This window comes from Scyliorhinus torazame, chromosome 3, assembly GCF_047496885.1.
Source record: "Scyliorhinus torazame isolate Kashiwa2021f chromosome 3, sScyTor2.1, whole genome shotgun sequence".
Taxonomy (NCBI): Eukaryota; Metazoa; Chordata; class Chondrichthyes; order Carcharhiniformes; family Scyliorhinidae; genus Scyliorhinus; species Scyliorhinus torazame.
Window position 1 is genome coordinate 131,500,094 of NC_092709.1, and position 26,536 is coordinate 131,526,629.

At 44.9% G+C, this 26,536-nt stretch overlaps 1 protein-coding gene across 2 annotated transcripts in view; it reads left to right on the forward strand.

Moving 5' to 3' along the window:
• fras1 (Fraser extracellular matrix complex subunit 1) overlaps positions 1-26,536 on the forward strand; it is a 714,708-nt gene that overhangs the window by 277,485 nt on the left and 410,687 nt on the right. For both annotated transcript variants that reach the window (XM_072496214.1, XM_072496215.1), the window contains exons 9-10: positions 4,260-4,451; positions 6,973-7,062. In XM_072496214.1, the coding sequence (XP_072352315.1) occupies positions 4,260-4,451; positions 6,973-7,062 (282 nt within the window). The remainder of the gene's footprint in view (positions 1-4,259; positions 4,452-6,972; positions 7,063-26,536) is intronic.

Below are 26,536 nucleotides of genomic sequence, written 5' to 3' on the forward strand. Positions count from 1 at the left end.
TGAGGTGCACAATCCCTCTCTATGGCAGTGTACAAGCAATTCAATATCTCAAGGACCAGGAACAAAACACTCTGTCCGTCTATGTGTGAGCTTCATGTCTGCATCATTTAAGTGAACAAGTCCACTGGCAAATTCCTTGGATGGAGAAACCAGGAAATGACCAATTAGTCACCAGACCTTTGGCAGACTATCAACCGTAATAATGCTGTGTAAATAGGGCTACCACCCAAGGTACAATGGTAGATCAGGAGACCCCCCTGAGGTGTAAAGTTAGCAGATATAATCATTTCTGTCCAACTGAAAATATAATCGTTTCTATACATTTTAAATTGTATTCTCCAAATATGAATGACCATTAATTGTGACATCTGGATTAGTTGAGCCTATGGTTGTGAAGTCAGTTGTGAATCAGCACCAAACAGATCGCTCTGAAAGCATCATTGGATGTTGTTCAGTTTAGTTTAGAGCCATTTGGATTTGGATTCTTCTTTTTTAAGGGGCAATTTAGCGTGGCCAATCCACCTACCCTGCACATCTTTGGGTTGTGGGAGTGAGACTAACACAGACATGGGGAGAATGTGCAAACTCCACTCGGTCAGTGACTCGGGGGCAGGATCGACCCCGGGTCCTCGGGGTCGTGAGGCAGCAGTGCTAACCACTGTGCCACCGTGCCGCCCTTGGGTTTGGATTCTGACAAGCCAGTGTCAGTGAGTCACTGCCTGGATTTTATACTGCTAATGTTATCTCCCTTATGCTGGTGGTAGACCTGTAGACCCAGAAAAAAACTAGTTTGATGAGTCTCTGGTTGCTGTAAGGACTATGGGTCTAACAGCATTTATGTTGGAAGTTGGTTTACGTATGTGGATTTCTTGGACTCCGGACTAAAAGCAATTTTTCAACAAACCTGTCCAGCCATTTCAAGTAAAGGTGAATGCCTGGCTAATGGTTACAGCAGTCACAGAACAACAGTAACAATGGTTGTCAGGATGCTTTTGCATATGTATGCTGATAACAAGAGCATAAAAGCAGATTGGAACCATAGAAGGTTTATGGCAGAGTAAGAGGGCTTTTGGACCATCATGTCTGCCCCGGCTGACAAGCGAGCCACTTGGTCTAATCCCACTTTTCAGCATTTGGTCCCAAGCCCTGCTTGTTCTGGGGCTTCTGGTGCATATCCAGACACCTTTTAAATGAATTGCGGGTTTCTGCCTCTCCTACCCTTTCAGGCAGTGAGTTCCAGACCGCCACAATCCTATGGGTGAATAAGTTATTCCTCATCTCCCCTCTAATCTTTCTACCAATCACTTTAAATCGATGCATCCTCACCACTGACCTCTCCGCTAAAGTAAATAGGCACTTCCCATTCACTGTATCCAGGCCCCTCACTATTTTGTACATGTCAATCAAATATCCCCATAACTCCTCTGTTCAAGGAGAACAACCCCAACCTATCCAATCTTTCCTTCTAGCTGCAATTTCCTAGTCCTGGCAGCATCCTCATAAATATTCTCTGTACCCTCTCTAGTGTGATTACTCATTTCTGTAATGAGGTGACCAGGACTTCACACAGTTCTCAAACTGTGGCCTAACTAATGTTTTTTATATAGTTCCAGCATAACCTCCTGATCTTGTATTCTCTGCCTTGAGAAATGAATTAAAGATTCCATAACAACTTTATCAACCTGTCCTGCTGCCTTCTTTGCATCATGCACTTTCATGTTTCGTGAGCAGTAGAGTGCTTGTTTTTCCAAAAATATACTTTGTTCATAAAATTTGTAGGACTCTTTTCACCACTGTCGGAGCTTTGTCATGCTGGTTACTTGAAAGTTTTGCGAGCAGTATGCTTAAATTTCATGGAAAGCGGAAGGTTTTGCATCCTGATTAAAGGGTGCGTTTTGGCTATGAGCAAATGTTAAACATCCTCACCTGTTGTTTGATATGGCAAACCCAGCAGATGTACCTTTTGAAATTAATGAACTGTAAGATTTTTGGGTGTTCCCAAAATATCCCAGGAAACTGATCCTCGTCTGTCTAGGAATTACAGCCAATGTAAGTTGGTAGGTTTGGGTGGCAGTTTCAGTCAAAGTTATGTGTGCAGTTCTGAGATTTTTTCCTCTGCCCTGAGGCTTTGTGTGTTGTCTGTGTAGGTGGGATTGTTCTGAAGAATGTGCAGAGAGATAAGGGGTGCTGAGATTCAACCCTCCCAAGCATGATGCACATCTAGTTTTAACTTGTGGTACTTAACTCAAGGACTCTCAAGTATAAAGGAAAAAGCACTTTATAAATAAAAGTCTGAAATTTACAGAGGGAGGAATATCTCACTTTCTGACACAGTGACATTTTTCACTCAGATTCTGCTTGTTATTCAGTTTAAGGCTGTTTGCAAACTGAGCATTTTATAAATACATTTGGATCATAGTTAATAACAGCGTCCAATTCTTCAGGGCAGATAAGGAATTGGTACTTTGAATTTGCTGAATGTTATTATTTTGTGTGCTTATTTGTGGCTTGGAACTTGGGAACATTAGGAGCAGAAGTAGGCAATTCAGCCCATCGAGCCAGCTCCGCCATTCAATCAGATCATGGCTGACCCCTTCCTGGTCTCCAATCCAAATCCCTACCTGTTCCCCATATAGCTTTAACACATTTTTTAAAAATCAGAAATATATCTATCTCCTTCTTGAAATCATTTAATAATAATAACCTTTTATTGTCACAAGTATGAAGTTACTGTGAAAAGTTCCTAGTTGCCACATTCCGGCGCCTGTTCGGGTAAGCTGGTACGGGAATTGAACCCGCGCTGCTGGCCTTGTTCCGCATTACAAACCAGCTGTCTAGCCCACTGAGCTAAACCAGCCCTTACTGACCTAGATTCCACTGCACTTTGGGGCTGCGAGTTCCACAAATTCACCACCTTCCGCGAGAAGTAGTTCCTCCTTGCAAATGTATATTTCTAATTGTACATTAAGCCACAGCTGTAAAGTAACGTCCTGGCATAGAGGAAGTAGGCTACCACATGAATAAATATAACCATGGGTAAAATATTTAGAAAATGGGTTGAAAGGCATGAATGAAAACCTGTTCTAGGGTCATTTGAATGCCAAGTCAAACTATCTAATGGTCAAGGTTAACGTTAATGTTTTTCTGCCCAGTTGTAAGCTTCAGATCCCATTTTCTTTTGTTGATTTACAGAGGGATAGTGAAGACCATTTTAGTCTATTGAATTTCCAATTTCTGTCTGCCCCCAAATGACAAGAAGCTCAGCACATTTGAGGGAGGTTTTAACCCGCAGAAAAGGGTGGGTTTGCTTCGGCTGGGATGTCAAAATGTGAATCTCAAACCTTAAATCCATTGACTTGCTTAGAGTTTGTATGCAGTTAGTATGAGGGGTTGGTTAGGGTTAGGAAGGTGTGTTTCTCATATAATTATTCTAATAAAGTTGCGTGCCTCACATGTTCATTCCAGTTTAAATTTAACTCTGGCCTGGCAGGTTTCTCAAAAACATGGTAGTGAAAGGGTGGTAAAGAATCGTGATCTGCTCGCAGTTCTGGAAAGACACTTACTTGCTGAATCCAGAAGGAGCAGGAGTAATCTCCAACATGCTCTCTCCAGCCCCATCTGGACTCTTCTCGCCCCTGAAATCAACCTTTCCGATCTCCCTCCAGACCCTGCTTTTTCGCCTCACCCAAACCTTCAATTTGGCCATGAGCCCCTAATCCCCTAGCATGTTCCCTAACACATAGTCTTTATGACACCTTTCTTCCTCCTCTTTAATCCCCAGCTATAACTTGGCACCAAAGGCCTATCCACTCACTTCACTGTTAGCCTCTCTTAGGTTGCAGCTGGGATACTGGGACAAAAAGTGTTAATCAGATCCTGCTATTAAATTCAACAGGGCCAGATGGGAACCTAAAATAAAAGCAAAATAATGTGGATGCTGGAAATCTGAAATACAAACACAAAATGCTGGAAAAACCCAGCAGGTCTGGCAGTATCTGGAGAGAGAAGGAGAGTTAAAGTTTCAAGTCCATATGACTCAGACTCAAAATGTTAATCCTGTCTCTCTCTGCAGATGCCAACAGACCTGCTGAGGTTTTCGGTATTTTCTATTTTTATTCCAGCTGGAAACCTGTTCTTCCAAGTTTCCCAAATGCACCCACCCCACCCCCTGCTTCCTCCTTGGTATTGGGGCCATTGTGTACAACCCTTAAGATGCCAAAATGAATCTCCATTTTGATATTTAGTAATTATTTCCACAGGGACTTAATAAAGTCAGAAGATCTGGACGCTGCTGCGAGGATTGCGTGTCTGGAAAAGGGAACTGCCTGTATGAAGGTGTCATCAGGTATCATGAAGAGATGTGGAATGTAACTGACTGCGAGTTCTGCATGTGTGAGAGAGGACAGGTCATCTGTCAGACTGCCGAATGTGCCAGAGTGGAGTGCTCGTGGGTAAGGGAGCCTGTTTCCTATGTTGTCATTGAACAATGGTGGTCTGGCTTTGTGGCAATTGGTCAAAGAGCTGCATTTTTTTTTTTTAAATCATCTGAATGAAGTGCTACAAATATTCAGGTGTTCAGTCGGGTTATTCTGAATTACCTGCACATCTGGAACTTGGCATCCTGAAAGTAGGGTATAATGCTTAAAAACTTTCAATAGGAAGACTGATGACAACAATACGCATCATGCCATACAACCACACAGTTGCACAGTGGTTAGCACTGATGCCTCACAGCGCCAGGGACCCGGGTTCTATTCCATGGAGTCTGTACGTTCCCCCTGTGTCTGCGTGGGTTTCGTCTGGGTGCTCTAGTCTCTTCCCACAGTCCAAAGCTGTGCTAGTTAGGTGGATTGGCCACGATAAATAACCCCTCAGTGTCTAAAGGTTAGGTGGGGTCACAGGCATAGAGCGGGGGAAGGGGAGGGGGACTAGGTAGGGCGCTCTTACAGAGGGTTGGTGCAGACTCAATGGGCCGAATGATCTCCTTCTGCAGTAGGGATTCTATAATAACTTGAATCAAGGAAAAAGTAATTACTTCCCAAATCACAGTACTGATGCATTTTGAAGCAAATTTGCCCTCTATTCCCAGCCACATGCATAGTAAGTGTACTTGAAACTTAACTCATCAAGCACTGATATTTCTGGTTCAGTGATGCCTGACCAGTACACAAAATGGGTAAAGTTGAAAGTATGTTGTTCATCCTTCAAGGTGAAGGTGACTGTGTCCATCATTTTAAGATGATGAACATAATTTGCCTCTGAATTGGATTATAGTGAGGGAGATTTGCACAAAGTCTTACCATTGGTAAGACTAGTCTAAACGGCTGGGGATAAATCCGGTTGTAGTAGATGACCAAGACATCGTCTGTGTCTTGTCGAGTTCTCCCCATTCACTGAACTGTTCTGAACTGTCTTGATGGTTGAACTTGAAATGATCTTCTACCTAATCTGCTGGAATCTGCCTTCGCATGCCAGAGTCAACAAATCCCTATGTCTTCGAGGGCAAGAGACCCAATGAGTGTTCTCACCAAATTTGACCTGCCCACTGTGCATGCCAGCAATTACTTGGACCCACAGTTAAGAACTGGGTAAGGCTGAGGACAAACACAGTATGAGCCACTCCCAACGAGTAGCAAATCCACCTGTGGGAGCTGCCATCTCTTCTACCCCCAACCCTTTGCCAGCGTTTTGGGCATTTGAAATGAAATGAAAATCGCTTATTGTCACAAGTAGGCTTCAAATGAAGTTACTGTGAAAAGCCCCGAGTCACCACATTCCGGCGCCTGTTCGGGGAGGCTGGTACGGGAATTGAACCGTGCTGCTGGCCTGCCTGGGTCTGCTTTCAAAGCCAACGATTTAGCCCAGTGCTAAACAGCCCCTGGGCGAATTTGGGAATTAAGCCCATTGCACCCTCTTTAGCTCCACATCTGCTGAGGCCACATCTGCATCTTGGGAAGAAAAAGTATTCAATCCCAGGGAATTGATTCAAAATCTTATCACTAATTCTTCAGCCACAAAAGAAGCTTTGGCTCTAACAAACAATATATCAGTCTGAAATTCTGCTGGACAGTCAGGCATCACTCTTTTTACATCTTATTTGGCATGGATTTCTCACCCCAGCTATTTAAACTATCCAACCCACAATTTGGGATTTTGGGGAGTTGCATCTGTATTTGAGAGAAAACTTATCCTTCATTTTAATACAGGTATGTGGAGTCAAGATAGAAACATATCTAATTAATCTTTATTTATCAATACACTCATACAAGCCCAACATATGCAAGAATTATGAGATTGGTGTCAATTTCACTTACCAGAACAGATTAATTGACCTCTGTGAACTGCCTCCTCTGGCAGCTTAAAGCTGTCCCATCCACTACTGTACATTTAAATGTTAAATTATGTAAGGTTAGCATAGTATGTAAGTGCATGCACAGGACATGTAGTTAGGATGCAAAATGCAGGGTTAATATTTAAACATGTTCGTGGTCATAAAGGCCACCTGCCAGTGGGTCTTGCACTTACTCATTAACAATATTATCTCTTTATAGTTCTCTGACCATTCCACATGCTTGATCAACCAAAGTTGGCCTTCAAAATATTTGCTGCTTAATCTCTTCAGATGTTTATTATACGGAGACCTCCTCCCGCCTTTAAGGATGTCTTGGCTTCTAATTCAGCAATTAACATTCCATTCTGAGGTCATCCTTACCATCTCAATGTGGCATCTCTGCCTGCCAAGAGTTCATTACAATCCACTTTAACCCGTACCATAATCGGAGCCTATCCTGTCTAAATGCTGCTGACCTAGTTTCATAATCCTTAAACTTCTGTGGTGAAGAAGGCTCCCAGAATTCTGGGCTCAAGCTATTACTATTAATGTGTTCCTTGGCCAGTAACCATTTTTACACTTGTGGTATAAATTGTGGTAATCATTATCTGATTTAAGTAAATGTTTGTAATCATCTGCAGGGTGAAGAATTGCTGCATTTGCCTGGAAAATGCTGTCCTGAATGTCTGTCAGTTGCCAGTTACTGTATTTATAAAGAGCAAGTTAAGGAGGTGAGTCCTTAATATGTGTAGAGTGTGCTCAGAATCAAATGGAAGATGTTTCAAGGAAAGCATGGTTACGTGCATACACAGTAATCACTCATAGTAAAACATGTCTAATGAAGGAATAATTGGATTACTTTGTGAAACCAGAGATGCCCATGAATTAACTATGGATCAAATACATGATTTGGCACACAAAACTCCCGATGGTCCTTTCCGGTTTCGTGCACTTGCATGCAAAACTGTTGGCTAAACTGGGAGCTTGCTGGTTTAAGCTGGGATCTTAAAATCTCAGGATATTCAGGCCACATTCTATCTTTTGTCCCAGGTACTTCCTGACACTGTTTAGCTGGAACTGAAGGTTTGGGATTATAAGCAGTCCAAATATTGGCAGTAGCCTATGAGAAGTTGCTTTTGTAAGCAACTCCGTGTCATTTTGGGTGGGAAAACCGGTGCAAATCGTGTCGACTGTTTCGGTGCGATTCCTATCGCATTCCTCTCACACGTAGTTGTTTTTTTGGAGACGGGGAGAAATCTACCGAAAATCTATGTGTTTGAGACACAAAGACACCAGTTAGCCTGGCCTCAAAGAGACCTTAAAGTGAGACTGCAGGCCCACCACCCCCAAGGATTGCTGGAATCAGGGCATTGAGGCCCTTCCATAGAATTTCCCTTCAGGCCCCAACCCTTTTAGCCGGCATCAGCCCCCCTCCTGAGCAATACCTCCAATATAGGGTTGCCAAATGCCAGCTCCCTCTTTATGCCCCCTCAATCCTATCCCCACCCCCTTCATAGTCACGACCCCCTTCATGGCAATACCCCCTTTCAAGCTTCACTCCTGGGCAGTGCCCCCTGGCACCTGGGCACTGCCAAGTTGCACTGCTCGGGTGCCATGTCCCCAACCACCCCGGGCTTCAATGGCCTCTGAGACCCCAGGTGTGTCATAACGCTGGTCTCTGGTGGTAGAGACCAGTAGTGATTCCTGTCGCCTCAGCTGTGTCGGCGGGGGGAGATTTGGGGTGTCAGTCTGAGCATCATTAAATGCTCATTTAAATATGCTTGCTCACCTGGGATTGCGTCAGGTGTTCTGGGCCTGGAGCATCGCACTCCATTTGACCCCCAGGGCGAACCTCGTTTAGGGGCTCTCCAGGAATAGCAGGATGTGCGCCGTGCACAATACAGGTGGAGAATCATTCTCTCCCCCCCCCCCCCCCCCCCCCCCCCCCCCCCCCCCCCCCCCCCACACCACCGCCACCACCACCACCACTCCCATATCTCTGTCTCCGCCCAACTTTGTTCTTCCACTGTTTCAAAGGGGTAGAACTGAGAGTGTTCCGACACAAAGACAAAGCTAGGATTACCTAGGGACTAAGGGGGCAGTGAAGAATCTGCAAGGAGGAAACAATGCTGCAGTTGTAGATTGCCTATTAAATCCAGCCAAGCCGAGAACAAACAGGCTTGAGGATATAACTGGAGATCAAGATGGATGACAGAGGATCCTGGGAGAGAAATGAAGGGGGGACGTCCTCCAGTGCCATTTTGTTTAACTAAAAAATCGGTGGAGGTGGACGGTGTTTGCTCATATCCCACAACCCCTCAACTATGCCACTGCTCTCTGGATTATGACCATCGGTTTTTTCAAATATATCTCGTAACAATGCCTTGAGGTACTCTTAGAACAGAAATCTGAACCACAAATGGTTTTCAATCTGATTATGTACGATGAACGATCACACTATAAAAGAGCAGAGAAAAACAGTAAATTTCCGTTGCATTGGGAGCCTCATAATATTTGTATTTGGGAGCTGGCATTTCTATATAATCATATGCAGCCCACTCAGTAGTTTTGGCATTTATATCCAGTCTCTAGTTCCAGAACATTTAAGTATGCTTGATTAAGTTATGAAAGTAAGTTCATTAGAACTATTTGAAAGAATAAGTTGAATGAGGACATTACAAATTTAATTGTCTAACGGTGTTCCTGGTGAGGAGCTTTGCTGAACACGCATTGAAATTTTAGGTGAGCATTGTAAATGATTGTCTGTCTGCTTAAATCAGTGGTCAAGGGGTCATGCACAATACAAACACTAATTTCCAATTTATGCTTCCACTGGGCAAAGCGTTCCAGCAACTCAAAATTACGTTATAATTCCTGAAGGATTATATGGAAGCAAAAAGGATGATATTAAATTGAGCTACTTTGCACAGATTTTATTCAGCAATCTCAATGACAAGTTGAATCTATTGCTCTCTAATTTAGATTTTTTTCTGCAGAATATCCTCTGTCTCAATTGTTAGTGATTTTATGAACATACGGAATAGGACAGAAATGGGCCGTGCGGCCCCTTGAGCCTTCTCCGTCATTCAGTAAGATTATAGCTGACCCGTATATGTTGAGTTGAACATTCTCCATCTACCCCCGATAACCTTTGATTCCCTTGTCTCACAAGAATCTATTAACATCTGCCTTAAAAGTATTCTGAAAAACATTTTTCCATGGCCATCTGAAGCAGAGGGTTCCAAAGTCACAAAACGCTCAGAAAGAAATTATCCCTGCCTCTGTCCTATGAGAACTACTCCAAATTTTATAACAGTGCCCCCTAGTTTTGGACTCATCGACAAGAGGAAACACTCATTCAACATACACCTTGACAGCGGCAGCACAGTGGTTAGCACAGTTGCTTCACAGCTCCAAGGTCCCAGGTTCGGTTCCCGGTTTGGGTCACGGTCTGTGCGGAGTCTGCATGTTCTCCCCATGTCTGCGTGGGTTTCCTCCAGGTACTCCGGTTTCCTCCCACAGTCCAAAGATGTGCAGGTTAGGTGGGTTGGCCATGCTAAATTGCCCTTAGGTTAGGTGGGGTTGCTGGGTTACGAGATAGGGTGGAGGTGTGGGCTTAAAGAGGGTGCTCTTTCCAAGAGCAGGTGCAGACTTAGAACATAGAACATTACAGCGCAGTACAGGCCCTTCGGCCCTCGATGTTTGCGCCGACCTGTGAAACCACTCTAAAGCCCATCTACGCTATTCCCTTATCGTCCATATGTCTATTCAATGACCATTTGAATGCCCTTAGTGTTGGCGAGTCCACTACTGTTGCAGGCAGGGCATTCCATGCCCTTACTACTCTCTGAGTAAAGAACCTATCTCTGACATCTGTCCTAAATCTATGTCCCCTCGTGCTAGACATCACCATCCGAGGAAAAAGGCTCTCACTGTCCACCCTATCTAATCCTCTGATCATCTTGTATGCCTCAATTAAGTCACCTCTTAACCTTCTTCTCTCCAACGAAAACAGCCTCAAGTCCTCAGCCTTCCCTCATAAGATCTTCCCTCCATACCAGGCAACATTCTGGTAAAACTCCTTTGCACCCTTTCCAATGCTTCCACATCCTTCCTATAATGCGGCGACCAGAATTGCACGCAATACTCCAAATGCGGCCGCACCAGAGTTCTGTACAGCTGCAACATGGCCTCATGGCTCCGAAACTCAATCCCTCTACCAATAAAAGCTAACACAGCGTACGCCTTCTTAACAACCCTGTCAACCTGGGTGCAACTTTCAGGGGTCTATGTACATGGACACCGAGATCTCTCTGCTCACCGACTTTAGAGTCATCTGCAAATTTACTCACCCATCCTTCTACGCCCTCCTCCAGGTCATTTATAAAAATGACAAACAGCAGTGGCCCCAAAACAGACCCTTGTGGTACACCACTAGTAACTGGACTCCAGTCTGAACATTTCCCCTCAACCACCACCCTTCGTCTTCTTCCAGCTAGCCAATGTCTGATCCAAACTGCTAAATCACCCTGAATCCCATGCCTTCGTATTTTCTGCAGTAGCCTACCGTGGGGAACCTTATCAAACGCTTTACTGAAATCCATATACACCACATCAACTACTTTACCCTCATCCACCTGTTTGGTCACCTTCTCAAAGAACTCAATAAGGTTTGTGAGGCACGACCTAACCTTCACAAAACCGTGTTGACTATCTCTAATCAAATTATTCCTTTCCGAATGATTATACATCCTATCTCTTAGAAACCTTTCCAAGATTTTGCCCACAACAGAAGTAAGGCTCACTGGTCTATAGTTACCGGGGTTGTCTCAACTTCCCTTCTTGAACAAGGGGACAACATTTGCTATCCTTCAGTCTTCTGGCACTATTCCTGTAGACAAAGATGACTTAAAGATCAAAGGCTCAGCAATCTCCTCCCTAGCTTCCCAGAGAATCCTAGGATAAACCCCATCCGGCCCATGGGACTTATCTATTTTCACAGTTTCCAGAATTGCTAACACCTCCTCCTTATGAACCTCAAGCCCTTCTAGTCTACTAGCCTGAATCTCAGTATTCTCCTCGACAACATTGTCTTTTTCCTGTGTGAATACTGACGAAAAATATTCATTTAGCACCTCTCCTATCTCCTCGGACTCCACGCACAGCTTCCCACTACTGTCCTTGACTGGCCCTACTCTTACCCTAGTCATTCTTTTATTCCTGACATATCTATAGAAAGCTTTAGGGTTATCCTTGATCCTACCTGCCAAAGACCCCTCCTGGCTCTTCTTTGCTCTCTCTTTAGGTCATCCCTAGCTAACTTGTAACTCTCGAGCTCCCTAACTGAACCTTCATGCCTCATCTTTACATAAGCCTCCTTCTTCCTCTTGACAAGTGTTTCGACTGCTTTAGTAAACCACGGTTCCCTCGCTCGACCACTTCCTCCCTGCCTGACAGGTACATAAACTTTATCAAGGACACGCAGTAGCTGTTCCTTGAACAAGCTCCACATTTCCATTGTGCCCATCCCCTGCAGTTTTCCTCTCCATCCGATGCATCCTAAGTCTTGCCTCATCGCATCATAATTGCCATTCCCCCAGATATAACTCTTGCCCTACGGTACATACCTATCCCTTTCCATCACTAAAGTAAACGTAATCGAATTGTGGTCACTATCACCAAAGTGCTCGCCTGCCTCCAAATCTAACACCTGTCCTGGTTCATTACCCAGTACCAAATCCAATATGGTCTCGCCTCTCGTTGGTCTATCTACATACTGTGTCAGGAAACCCTCCTGCACACATTGGACAAAAACGGACCCATCTAAAGTCCTCAAACTATAGCGTTTCCAGTCAATATTTGGAAAGTTGAAGTCCCCCATAACAACTACCCTGTTTCTTTCGCTCCTATCCAGAATCATCTTTGCAATCCTTTCCTCTACATCTTTGGAACTTTTCGGAGGCTTATAGAAAACCCCTAACAGGGTGACCTCTCCTTTCCTGATTCTAACCTCAACCCATACTACCTCAGTAGACGAGTCCTCATCAAAAGTCCTTTCTGCCACCGTAATACTGTCCTTGACTAACAATGCCACTCCTCCCCCTCTTTTACCACCTTCCCTGCGCTTACTGAAATATCTAAACCCCGGCACCTGCAACAACCATTCCTGTCCCTGCTCTATCCATGTCTCCGAAATGGCCACAACATCGAAGTCCCAGGTACCAACCCATGCTGCAAGTTCACCCACCTTATTCCGGATGCTCCTGGCATTGAAGAAGACACACTTTAAACCACCTTCCTGCCTGCCGGTACACTCCTGCAACTTGAAACCTTACTCATGACCTCACTACTCGCAACCTCCTGTATACTGGAGCTACAATTCAGGTTCCCAATCCCCTGCGGAACTAGTTTAAACCCTCCCGAAGAGCATTAGCAAATTTCCCCCCCAGGATATTGGTACCCCTCTGGTCCAGGTGTAGACCATCCCGTTTGTAGAGATCCTACTGACCTCAGAATGAGTCCCAATTATCCAGAAATCCCTCCTGCACCAACCCTGTAGCTACATGTTCAACTCCTCTCTCTCCCTATTCCTCGTCTTGCTAGCACGTGGCATGGGTAACAACCCAGAGATAATAACTCTGTTTGTCCTAGATCTATGTTTCCACCCTAGCTCCCTGAATTCCTGCCTTATATCCCTATCCCTTTTCCTACCTATGTCGTTGGTACCTATGTGGAACATGACTTGATTGGCTGAATGGCCTCCTTCTGCATTGTAAATTCTATGACGACCATGCAGGATCTTATGCACTTCATTCAAGTCACTCCTCACTCTTCTACACTCCAATGGGAACAAGCTCAGTCTGTCCAAATTTTCCTCATAAATCAACCTGTTTATTCCAGGTATCAATCCAGTACACCTCCTCTGAACCACCTCCAATGGATTTACATCCTTTTTTAAAAGGAAGTCCAAAACTGCAAACAGTGGGCGAAATTCTCCTACCCGCCCCGCCACATTTCTGCCCCGACCGGCCAGCGGGAGTCTCCGTAACACCGGCCGGTCAATGGGGTTTCCCATTGTGGGGCAGCCCCACGCCGTCGGGAAACCCCCGGGCGCCGGCAAAACGGAGACTCCCGCCGGCGGAGAATGACGCCCAGTATTCGAGATGCTGTCTCACCAATGCCCCATATAACTGAACTATAACATCCTTACTTTTTTATGTTCAATTCCTCTTGTGATAAAGACTAACATTCCATTGGCCTTCATGATTACATGCTGAACCTGCATACCAACCTTTTGGAACTTATGCACGAGAACACCTAAATCTCTTTGCACTGCAGACATTCTCCATTCAAGTAACGCTCTGCCTTTTTGTTCTTCCTTCCAAAGTGAACAACTTTTTCCCACATTATACTCCCATCTGCCAGATTTTTGTGCACTCGTTCAACCTCTCTATATCCATCTGCAAATTCTGTGTCTTTCCAATATGCTTTCCTTCCTCTTTTTGTGTCATCTGCAAATTTAGCTACCATGTCTGCGCTTTCCGCATCTAAGTCATTGATGTAAATTGTAAGAAGTTGAGGCCCCGGCACAGGCCACTGTGGGTTTCCACTCGGCATACCCTGCCAATCAGACAGAGATCCATTTATGCATACACTCTGTTTTCAGCCAGCCAACCAATCTTTAATCCAGACTAATATGTTAATTCCTACACCATTTTTGTTCGGATGAAGCTTCTGCACTTTCTCGCACCCCTTGCCTACTTCCCTAGGCTCAGATTATTTTAAATAATTTGTGTGGCACCAGGGTGATGTACAGTACTTGTATGGGCTGGCAGTGGTGTCAGTGAGCTGAGGGAGCACCTCAGACTGGACGGGGAGAGAAAATTTATGGCTCCTTATCCAGCATGACAGTGGACTGAGGAGTAAAAGATGATTTGTTGCATTTTCAGAAAGTTGTTCCGCTTATGAATGTTGAAATAGATCTTTTGCTTTTCTATTAAATATTTTAAATCTTATGCAATGCATTTACTTAGTTCTTTTACGTATGGCAACTATGAAGTGCACTCTGATGAGGCAGTTCCTGCAAGTTCCACGATTGCCAGAAATCAGGTACTGCAGAGTGATAGGGATGGTGCAATCGCTTCCAGAGAAATAGAGGCCAAACAATCAGATAAGAAATGGAAGTACACGACTTCAGCTTCGAAATGCTGATACTAACATTGAGATGAAGTAGCAGAAATCCAGCTGAAGTAGTTCCAATACATTTTTTAGCTTGTGCCGTCTGACAAACCTTCATCACTTAAGAGACACCTGTAGTAACATCTGCCAATGGCTCACGCACTGGGGACCTTAGACCCATCAAAGCTCCTGATGTGCTGTGAATGTCAAATGTGACCTGGATATTTGTCTCGCATTGAAAGATTACATCTGTGTATGCTCTAGGCGTATTAATTATCTGTATGTAAGTTAATCCTGGGCTCAATCAGTGCTCTATGTACAATTGATACTACAAGACATGTTTTTTCCCTTGTGTTGGGCTAGATTTTTTTGGAGTTGCTGCTTTAGGTGCTAACCTTGTTTCAGTGGAAACACACACTTGCCTCTGAATTAGAACGTTGTTGGGTCATGCTGCATTTTGATTTGTGCACATAATCAAGGCAAACTCTTTACTTCGTTGTGAGTAGTATCATTAAGATGAGATATTAAAGCAATGCCCTGCCTCCTCTCAGTTGGACATAAAGGATCCAATGGCATTCTTTGAAGAAAAGTGAGGGACAATAGATATTCTTAACTGACTTCACTAAAGCTGTTTAGTCAGACATCACATTGCTATTTATTGGACCCTGCATTCTGCAAACTGGCTTCAAAATACTTCATTGGCTACAAAGCAGTTTTAATCCCGAGCTAGGGAAACGCTTTTTCTAAACCTAAAACGTATTTCACCTACGTCAGGGCTTTTTAACTTATTAGTTTGCAAACTGTTCATCTATATTACCATGAAACTCTTAAACATTCTGTCTGGATTTCCCAAATTGTCGGGCAATAATTGATTAAATGCATGTGCTGTACACGCGTCTATTCCCAATTTCACACCCATTATGCATAGATGGGATTTAATTCTACAAATATGCAACAAATATATGACCAATTAGTATGGAATCTTTCTCAAAAATATCCACCACCGAAATCATTTTACACCGATGTACAGTACCGCCATTTATGTTAAGGGCCAGGAAGATGAAAAGGTTATCTGCTGGGCACAAAAACTACCGACCATGACTGCTTACCCCATTGAGGAATCAATGGACAAGACCTGAAGAAAATATTTCAAGTGCACAGAGCCTGAAGAGTCTTAGTGTTCTAGATTATCCGCATCCTGAAACAATGTTTTAGGTGTCTGGAACCATGAGGGCAGTACGCAGTACAAACTAGCTAAGATGTCCTGAAGTACTGTTACTTGCTGAGTCTCGTACCTTCTCAACCATTCATGGGCAGACAGGAGAATGGCAACAGCCAGCAGCAAATGATGACATTGGCCAGGAGACTGCACACTTGATTGCCCAGGAAACTGGATACACTGCATAATAATGATATATCTATTTAAGAATGTGACCTAATCATGAGTATCAAACAGTTACACATGTACTCAATACCCTCGCCAATAAAGCATCATCCCCATTTGTGATAAATATAGGAATTTCAGATATATTGTATTATATGGGCGGCTCCGTGGCTCAGTGGTTATCACTGCTGCCTCACAGCTCCATGTACCCGGGTTCAATTCTGACCTCGGGTAACTGTCTGTGTGGAGTATGCACTTCCTCCCCATGTCTGCGTGGGTTTCCTTCGGGTGCTCCGGTTTCCTCCCACAGAGCACATTATGCATGGTGGGGAGTGATGGCGTAACGGTGTTGTCACTGGACTTGTAATCCCAAGAACCAGGGCATTGCTCTGGAGGCAATGTTCGAATCCCACCAGGGCAGATGGTGGAAATTGAATTCAACAAACAGAAATCTGGAATTAAAAAAAAAGTCTAAAGGTGACCATGAAACCATTATCGATTGTTGTAAAAACCCACCTGGCTCACTCATGCTTTTGGGCAGCACGGTAGCACAAGTGGATAGCACTGTGGCTTCACAGCGCCAGGGTCCCAGGTTCAATTCCCTGCTGGGTCACTGTCTGTGCGGAGTCTGCACGTTCTCCCCGTGTCTGCGTGGGTTTCCTCCGGGTGCTCCGGTTTCCTCCCACAGTCCAAAGACGTGCAGGTTAGGTGGATTGGCCATGCTAAATTGCCCTTAGTGTCCAAAAAGGTTAGGAGGGGTTATTGGGGATAGGGTGAAAGTGAGGGCTTAAGTGGGTCGGTGCAGACTCGATGGGCCGAATGGCCTCCTACTGCACTGTATGTTCTATCCTATCCTATCCAGCACAGATGTGAGGTTAGGTGGATTGGCCATGCTAAATTTACCCTTAGTGTCCAAAAGGTTAGGTGGGGGTTACTGGGTTACGGGGATAGGATGAAACTGTGGGCTTAAGTCGGGTTCTCTTTCCAAGGGCCGGTACAGACTCGATGGGCCAAATGGCCTCGTTCTGCACTGTAAATTCCATATATATTTGGTAAAGGTTAAAAGCCTGGGTTAAGTGTGTGTGTGACTGCAGTAGTGTTCTTAAAAATCCTGGTATGCAAGACAGCTAGGTTTTGTTTGGGAGCCAGAGATGCAATTAAATCATTGTAAAAGCTTGGGCTAATGGATTTGTTTTTGGTTTAAGAGGGTTCCCTGTGGAGTCTTTAATTAGAGACCTTTATGTTCAGTTAGTAAGATGATGTAACTAATGGGAGGAGCTAGAGTACCAGGCATCTTAGCAGAGAAATGTTCGGTTGGGTGGTTCTTGGAAGTCGAAGCATGAAGATAGTTTCTGAAAACTTCAGCTAGAAATCCTGCATTGTTCTGACAGGATTCAGGTCTACCTGTTAAAACAGCCCCAAGTAACATCTCTTAAGCAAGTACACTTGGGTCTGCTAACTGTATTTAAAAGTGGATTGGGACCTGAGATGGTTTGGTTGTTTGAGTAGAAGTAAAGATAGCAGCTAAGGGTTATTGTGTCACTGGTACTGATTTGAATTATTTAAGGGGTAATTGCAAGCTATTTTCTCATGTGATGTTAAAGATATTTTAATGCTGTGTTAATAATAAAGTTTGTTTTAATATACCATATCCAAATTTTGCGTGAAATCACCCCTAGAGTGAGGTATCCTCTCCACACAGCCGCACAAAATTAAAATAAAATATTGGGGTTTCTGTCCAGTAACCTAGCCACCGTTGGTGTCTAGTCCGTGATCGTAATACATTGAATTGGTGCAGCGCCAAAGAAGACCACTTGGCCCATCATGTTTGCAGCAGCCTATCAGGTCCTTAAATCCCATAACTATCACTGCCACCCTATTCTGATCCATCCTAAAAGAACTAATGTGACACATTGGAGTTCAATTGTTTTGTCCAATTAAGGGGCAATTTAGCGTGACCAATCCACCTACCCTGCACATCTTTGAGTTGTGGGGGTGAGACCCCGGGGAGAATGTGCAAACTCCACACGGACAGTGACCCGGCGCCTGGATTGAACCCGGGTCCTGGGTGCCGTGAGGCAGCAGTGCTAACCACTGCACCACCATGACTCATCCCCATTTCTGTTGTAGGGAAGGTAATTGAAACAGCTGAAGATAACTAGGTCTAGGGCATAGCGTGAGGAACTCACTAAGATTCCCAGGAATGCGAGGAATAATGGGTTTTATGCTGTTGAAAATGGGGGTTGGGAGTAGGGTGAGATGAAAGTTGGGTCAAAGAATAGCGAAGGCGGGCAGCATGGTGGCGCAGTGGGTTAGCCCTGCTGCCTCACGGCGCCGAGGTCCCAGATTCGATCCTGGCTCTGGGTCACTGTACGTGTGGAGTTTGCACATTCTCCCCGTGTTGCGTGAGTTTCACCCCCACAACCCAAAAATTTGCAGGGTAGGTGGATTGACCACGCTAAATTGCCCCTTAATTGGAAAAAAATAATTGGGTAATCTAAATTTATAATTAAAAAAAGAATAGCGAAGGCTAAGGATTGGGTAGAGGGCAGGAGAGATTAAATAGCAACAATGTCATGGAACAAAAGATAAATAGAATAGTAATGGTTATGATAAAGATGCAACATATAGATCTAGAGTAAATGTTAATGCCAGAATTGACAGCAGCTTTATATTAAAACAAAAACATGAAAACAAGATACTGACTCGCACTTGGCAAAGAAAAAATCAAAATGGAATTAGAGTTCACAGTCTTAAATTGTTGAATTCAACATTGAACCTAGAAGACTGTAAAGTGTCTATTCGGGAGATGAGATGCTGTTCCTCAGGCTTGTGTTGGGCTTCTCTGCACCATTACAGCTTGTCAAGGGCAGAAATGTGAGCATGACAGCAAGATGGTGAATCAAAATGGCAAGCGGGAAGGCGGTGGCTTAGTGGTCTAGTAAACCAGAGGCACAGAAGAATGCTCTGGGGATTCAGGCTCAAATCCCACCACTGCAGACGGTGAAATTTGAATTCAATAAAAATCTGAAATTTAAAGTCTAGTGATGATCATGAAACCATTGTCGTAAAAATCCATGTGGTTCACTAATGTCCCTTGGGGAAGGAAATCTGCCGTCCTTACCTGGTCTGGCCCACATGTGACTTCTGATCCAAAGCAATGTGATTGACTCTTAACTGCCCCCTCGAGGGCAATTCGGGATGGCTTGCGATGCCCACATCCCATGAACGAATAAAAGAAAAGCAACCATGGTTTCCGACTGCATGGAGGAGTTACTCAGTCTGCAGTTGGTTTCCCCTGTGTAAAGGAGACTGCTTGGGCGAAATTTTCCCGAAACGGCGCGATGTCCGCCGACTGGCGCCCAAAACGGCGCCAATCAGACGGGCATCGCGCCGCCCCAAAGGTGCGGAATGCTCCACATCTTTGGGGGCCGAGCCCCAACATTGAGGGGCTAGGCCGACGCCGGAGGAATTTCCGCCCCGCCAGCTGGCGGAAACGGCCTTTGTTGCCCCGCCAGCTGGCGCGGAAATGACATGTCGGGGCGGCGCATGCGCGGGAGCGTCAGCGGCCGCTGAAAGTTTCCCGCGCATGCGCAGTGGAGGGTGTCTCTTCCACCTCCGCCATGGTGGAGACCGTGGCGGAGGCGGAAGGGAAAGAGTGCCCCCACGGCACAGGCCCGCCCGCGGATCGGTGGGCCCCGATCGCGGGCCAGGCCACCGCGGGGGCACCCCCCGGGGTCAGATCACCCCGCGCCCCCCCCCCCCAGGGCCCCGGAGCCCGCCCACGCCGCCTTGACCCGCCGTTCAAAAGGTGGTTTAATCCACGCCGGCGGGACAGGCAATTTCTCGGCGGGACTTCGGCCCATTCGGGCCGGAGAATCCAGCGGGGGGGCCCGCCAACCGGCGTGGCCTGATTCCCGCCCCCGCCGAATATCCGGTACCGGAGACTTCGGCAACCGGCGGGGGCGGGATTCACGGCAGCCTCCGGCGATTCTCCAACCCGGCGGGGGGTCGGAGAATGACGCCCCTTGTCTGTAATGATTACAGTACAAGTGTTGCTTTGCCTGTAAGGATTCTTTGGGCCTTGGACATTGAGGAGAGAGGACGTGAAAGGACAGGGATACAGTGCCTGTGATTGCATGGGAAGGAGGTGGGGTGATAGAGGAGTGGACCAGTGTGTCAGAGAGGGAATGGTCCCTTTGGAACGCTGACCGGGAAGGGAGGGGGAGATGTATGTGGAGATGGTGGAAATGACAGAGAATGATCCTTTGAATGTGGAGGCTGCTGGGGTGGAAAGTGAGGACAAGGTGAACCCGATCCTGGTTCTGGAAGGAAAGGGAAGAGGTGAGAGTAGAAGTGCGGAAAATGGGTCGAACATGGTTGAGCGTTACAGTTATAGTTCTCCCAACATTACAGTTGGGGGAATCCAAGGCAGGCCAGCAGCACGGTTCAATTCCCATACCAGCCTCCCTGATCAGCCGCCGGAATGTGGCGACTAGGTTTTTCTCCGCAGTAACTTCATTTGAAGCCAACTTGTGACAATAAGCGATTTTCATTTCATTTCAGTTGCGGAAAAAGGAAGACATGTCAGAATCCCCATTGTGGAAGGTGTGGTGATATACATCACTGTAAGTACACAAAGGGTTAATGTACATACACTACACCCAGCTAGACACTAGAGGGAACACCAGAGATATGACACACAGACAGTCAACCAATAGGTCAGTAAGATAGGACATGACCAATGGGCATTCAAGATACACACACAGGTGACACTACCACAGGGAGGCATTGCACCAACCCATATGAAAGGACACAGCACACATGATCTTCCTCTTTGCAGTGGAGACACTCAGTGAGTACAGACACAGGGTTGATTGAACATCAAACCCACCACGTGGATTGTAGCAGACTGGTTCGTCAGTCTGAGTAGCTATAGCAGGATTAACAGTAGCATTGAATCCAAGTAGGAGAATTGTTAATAGTTTAATAAACGTGTTAAAGCTATCTCCAAGTCTGAACCTTCCTTTGTCAGAGTGCACATCAAGGAAGCAGTTTATGCTACGTCAAGAGGATAACAAAACATGGTACTCAGGAGTGGCTGTTAAATCCATATAGTTTCAACTCAGCAGAGTGACAACCAGGCAAGATGATGTTCGGGATTCCGGTTCCACAGCAGCTCAGGTACCACGACAATCTCAGTGAAAACTGGCGTTGGTTCAGGCAGAGATTCGAGATCTACCTGGTAGCGCCCGACCTAGATGGTGTGGCGGATGCAGAGAAAATAAAGCTTCTACTTACCATCGCGGGTCCAGAAGCAGCTGAAATCTTCCAGACCTTCAAATACTCAAAGGGGCAAAACAAGAGCGACTTCCAGGCAGTCCTGGTCAAATTCCAAGAATTCTGCGAGGCACATACAAGAAGAAAAGGTAAAAGAGGCGCACCAACACTCACCGCAAGGTAGGCTTGCAGCAACGAACGGAAGTTTTGAATTGCAGCCATCTTGGAAAAGTTGTTGCACATGCGCAGTTGCGCGAAGAGCGCACAGAACGGGCAGGTCCATTTGAGCATGCGCGAGAAGTCGCCCATGCGCAATTGAGAACAAGGCCCCAAGTTAAAGGAACAGCGATCTGCGCACGCCCAGTCGCTTCCTAAGCACTACGTCACACGTTTCATGACATCAGAGGCCTCGGACCACGCCCACTTAAAGGGGAAATGTCCCAAAACACGGAGAAAAATTTAAAGCCTCAAAACCAGATTCTTTAACCAGGAACGACAGCACAATGCCTGAAATTCGACCAGTAGCTGAAAGTAACCTACGCAGAACCTGCAACAAGCAGTTAGCACCGCCCAAATAGATGATACAGTCTTTGAAGACTATGACTCAGACCTTGAATTCGTCTTTGGACATCGCGAGCCCAATGCCAGCTCCGACACAAAACATGATGATATGGTCTTGGAAGATAACAACTCAGGCGAAGCTTTCACCTTGGGAGGCTACCCCAGTACCAAATCCGATCCGCAACTAGACGTGTTGTACATTGAAGACCCCGACAACGAGTTCTTCGGATTGGGGAATCTTTAACCCAGTATATATGACATCCCGACACGTGAGTGCAGGTTGGTGCTGCGTCCTGACACCAAGAGACAGAGAGCGGTACAAGCCCACAGAGAGACGCCATAATAGAAGCAACGCAAGACTCCAGAACGCAGTCCTTCCATGAACAAAAAGTGATGACAGTTTTGACAGAGAGACCAGTGCACGATTCCACACAAGGAATGCTGCAAGACTCCACAGAGGGAGTGACACAAGCCTCCACAGCGATCTTGTGGATCGCCTCCACGATAGAAGCAATGCAAGACTCCAAAGCGCAGTCCTTGCATGAACAAGACCATGAGGGTCTAGCAACCTCCTCTGGGCAACCAGCAGCAGACAATGCAAATCTGCCACGCTCAAGTGAACAACAGAAAGACTATGACAGTCTACCAAGCTCCAGTGAACAAGAAGAAGACTCTGACAGTCTATCCAGCTCAAGTGAACGACAAGAACACACTGAGGCTCTACCCACTGTATGTGCAACCAGTGACGACGGCATCCCACTTCCCATGCCAGATGTGCAACGTGATAGACCTCAGCTAGAATGTACAGAGGCACTCGACAATCACAGTGAGACTACTGGTGACTCCGGTGACACCACGTTACTTCAAACCTCACTCGCTCGAGCCTCTCCGCAAGCAAATGCATTCCTGACTGTTTTGACCCCGGACGGCGTGCATCACGAAACTTCAGACGATTCATGTGAACCTAAAATGACTTCGGACGTGGAGCATCAAGAAACCTCAGAAGATGCAAGTGAACCTGCATTGACTCCGGACGGGGAGCATCAAGAAACCAAAGCTGATTCAGGTGAACCAGAAAGGGCTCCAGACGGGGAGCGACGCAAACTCAGTGACGGCACGCTCAAGGAGACAGCAGATGCCACAAAGCACGCTAACACGAGTAACTGTGTGAAGGACTCGTATTATCCACAGAGTGTGGTCCTTGAGCGCAGCAAACACGGCAACAAAACCAACCACAACAACAATAACATCAAAGCAAGAAGCGTACCGAAGGCAACAGCGTCGACAACAAGCACGACAAAAACAACACCAATGGAACTACGACTGGTACGACATGGTACAACTCTGCAAATGAGGGACACTGTTACTGCTCAGCTCAGTACAATGACATACCATGGCAGTACGATGCATCTTACCAATTCACGTTTGCTGCCTTACCAACAGGCAACCTGACTTTCAGGACAGATGTCATCAAGAATTACCACCACAAGCATCGAAAGAAAAAAAAAAGAGTCCAAATCCGACCACGAAATGATTTGACCAATTCTTGGTTCCTTCAGCACAGGGACACTGATGGCGTTTACAATGCAATGCCACCATCAACATCACCAACTCACCAACCAAACAAGAAAGCCACTCGACCATAATAATTAATGAACTTTGGACTCATGCATATGATTTGGATTTGTTGTTTAATGATCACTGTTATCATAACTCGTACAGAGTATCACTCATTTACCTAGTTTGTTCAATTTTCTTTAACACTGTACAGAAAATATGTAACAGGAAAAAAGGGAGGATGTGGTGATATACATCACTTGTAAGTACACAAAGGGTTAATGTATATACACAACACCTGGCTAGACACTAGAGGGAGCACCAGAAACATGACACACAGACAGTCAACCAATAGGTCAGTAAGATAGGACACGACCAATGGGCATTCAAGATACACACACAGGTGACACTACCACAGGGGAACATTGCACCAACCCATATAAAAGGATACAGCACACATGATCTTCCTCTTTCCAGCGGAGACACTCAGTGAGTACAGACACAGGGGTGATTGAACATCATACCCACCATGTGAATTGTAGCAGATTGGTTCGTCAGTCTGAGTAGCTATAGCAGGATTAACAGTAGCGTTGAATCCAAGTAGGAGAATTGTTAATTGTTTAATAAACGTGTTAAAGCTATCTCCAAGTCTGAACCTTCCTTTGTCAGAGTGCACATTAAGGAAGCAGCTTCTGCTATGTCAAGAGCATAACAAAACAGAAGGTAGCATGTTTACTTCAGTATTTCAGTATGCCCCAGTGAAAACTTGAAGAAGAGCACCTCATCTTCTGATTAGGTACTTTTCAGCAGTTTGGAATGCTACTGGGGTACTAATGGTGCTGCTGGAACACTCGCCTGAGAGGGGAGGGAAGGCGCAACAGTCCTTTGCCACAGTGTGGAATGGTTGGTGATGTGTTAAGTGAGTTGGTTCAACGTTGACTGTAACTGGATGCAGTGAAACTAGAAACAGGCTTCTGACACAGGAGATGGTCCAACACTGTTTTATTGAACTTGCTGATTGCTGTACATAATCTGCTGTGGGCTGACACTCTATTAATCTAACTGATAACCTCCTACTGGCTTGACCAGACTAGCTCTCTACCAAATGGAGATGGTGCTCACTGGCTTGTGCACTCTAACTATCTCAGTAGCTGTGTCCTGTGAGAGAGAGAGAGAGAGTCTTAATGCCCTGTGGGCTTTATAGTGGTGGTGTCCTGTCTGGTGATTGGTTGTTCTGTGCCGTGTGTGTTCATTGGTTATCCTGTGTGTCAATCACTGCCTGTCTGCATCTCATTATATACATGAGTGGATATTATGACAGTTGGTAGTACTGGATAAAGTTGAATAAAAATCATTTTCGTTTTCTATTCTAAATTCGATGTTTTGACTGATATTAGTTGCTTGAATGAAACCTGTCAAAGTAACCCTCCCCACCTCTTTTTTAATTTGTCTATTCATATTTGGTTTAACAGGAAATCTGTCATAGTAAGTTGAAGGAAAAAATCTGGGTTGATAGCAAAAATATTTTAATAGTAATTCCGTAGTTAATAATTACTCTTGATGAATGCAGTTTCTTTATCAGCTGCTGGGACAAATGTTTGTTTATGGTCTCCATTGAATCTGATCTGAGCATTAAAGCAAAATGGTAATCTTGAGTGTTTGATATTAATTCGATATATTTTTCCAACGTGCTAGTTTGTTCTTCTGTTTAATTTGATTAATAATATGATAATGTGAAGTCTAGTTTTCACGTTCAAAAATTAGGCTTTTGACAGTCAAAAGAAAAGTAAACCAAGGTTTTGCTATATTAACAATTTATAATGTACATGCAGGAGAACGAAAATCAGAATTTGGAGGTATTGTGTGGCAAAACAGTCTATGAAAATGTAACCTTTTCTGTCCTGCAGTGCAGGAACATTCTGTTCTTAATAGTCTGTTGACAGTACAGAGTAATGAAAAGTCTCAGTGCAAGTATGTGCAAAGAAAAGTAAAGATGTAGATTCCTAGAAAAGAAAGCAGAATGTTATGGGCCAGGGTTTAGAGAACTCCAAAGTGTATCATGGAGTTCACCTGACCCACAACTTTTACTAGATTGTAGTATGGGGAGCACACGGCCCACTCTACAGGTGTGGTACAGCAGAAATGGAAAAGTATTTTTTAAAGCAAAACAATGTTTATTCTATGAACTCAAGTTAACCATTTTAAAACTTACGGTGAACATCTTAGCAACCATTAATTCAAATACAACCCCCAAAGACTACAACACTAAGTAATCCTTTAAGCTTGCCTTTTAACATCTATACGACTTAAAAAAACAAAACCTTTAACAGAAACACATCAGGTTAAAGTCACTACTGAAAACATTTATAATTCTGAATTCACCAAATGGTCAAGAGATAGTCTTTTCATGGCAGAGAGATCAACAGTACAGCTGCTCTGTCTGGCTTCAGCTCCAACACTGAAAACAAAACTAAATCACACCCTGCAGCACACAGCCTAAAACGAACGTAAAAAGCTGACAGACAGCCCAGCTCCACCCACACTCTGACATCACTGCAGTAATATGAGCAGCCAAACATTTCTTAAAGCGACATTCTCATGACACCTCCCCCCAAGAAAAAAAACCCCATCAACTTCAAAATGGTTTCATTTTTCACCTTTACACTATCTTTTAAGAAATGCATTTTAATACTTTTTAGTTTAAAAAAACAACACACGCAAACAGGCATATATAGTCCATTTCTTTTTTTTTCTTCTTCCTCCAACTGAAATTGCTTTTGTTCATAACATTCGTGAAAAGCATTGGCTATCACATTTTCTCGCCCTGCCACATATACTACTTTTAAATGAAATGGCTGTAATAAACTCCAGCGAAACAGCCTTGCATTGTTATTCTGGAATCGCTCCAAAAACGTCAACGGATTATGATAAGTATATATAATGGTGTCAGACGGATTGCTGGTCACGTAAATGTGAAAATGTTGCATAGCTAGCACCAATCTCAACGTCTCCTTCTCAATCGTTGAATACTTTTTCTGGTGAGAATTCAATTTCTTTGAAAAATAACCAATAGGCCGCACTAGCCCTTCCTCTTGTAGAAGCACCGTACCTACACCCACATCACGCGCATTAACCGCCACTTTGAATGGTTTCGTATAATTTGGGATGGCTAACACAGGAGCAGTGGTTAACACAGCCTTCAGGCCGTCAAATGCCTGTTGACACTCCGTTGTCCACTGGAATTT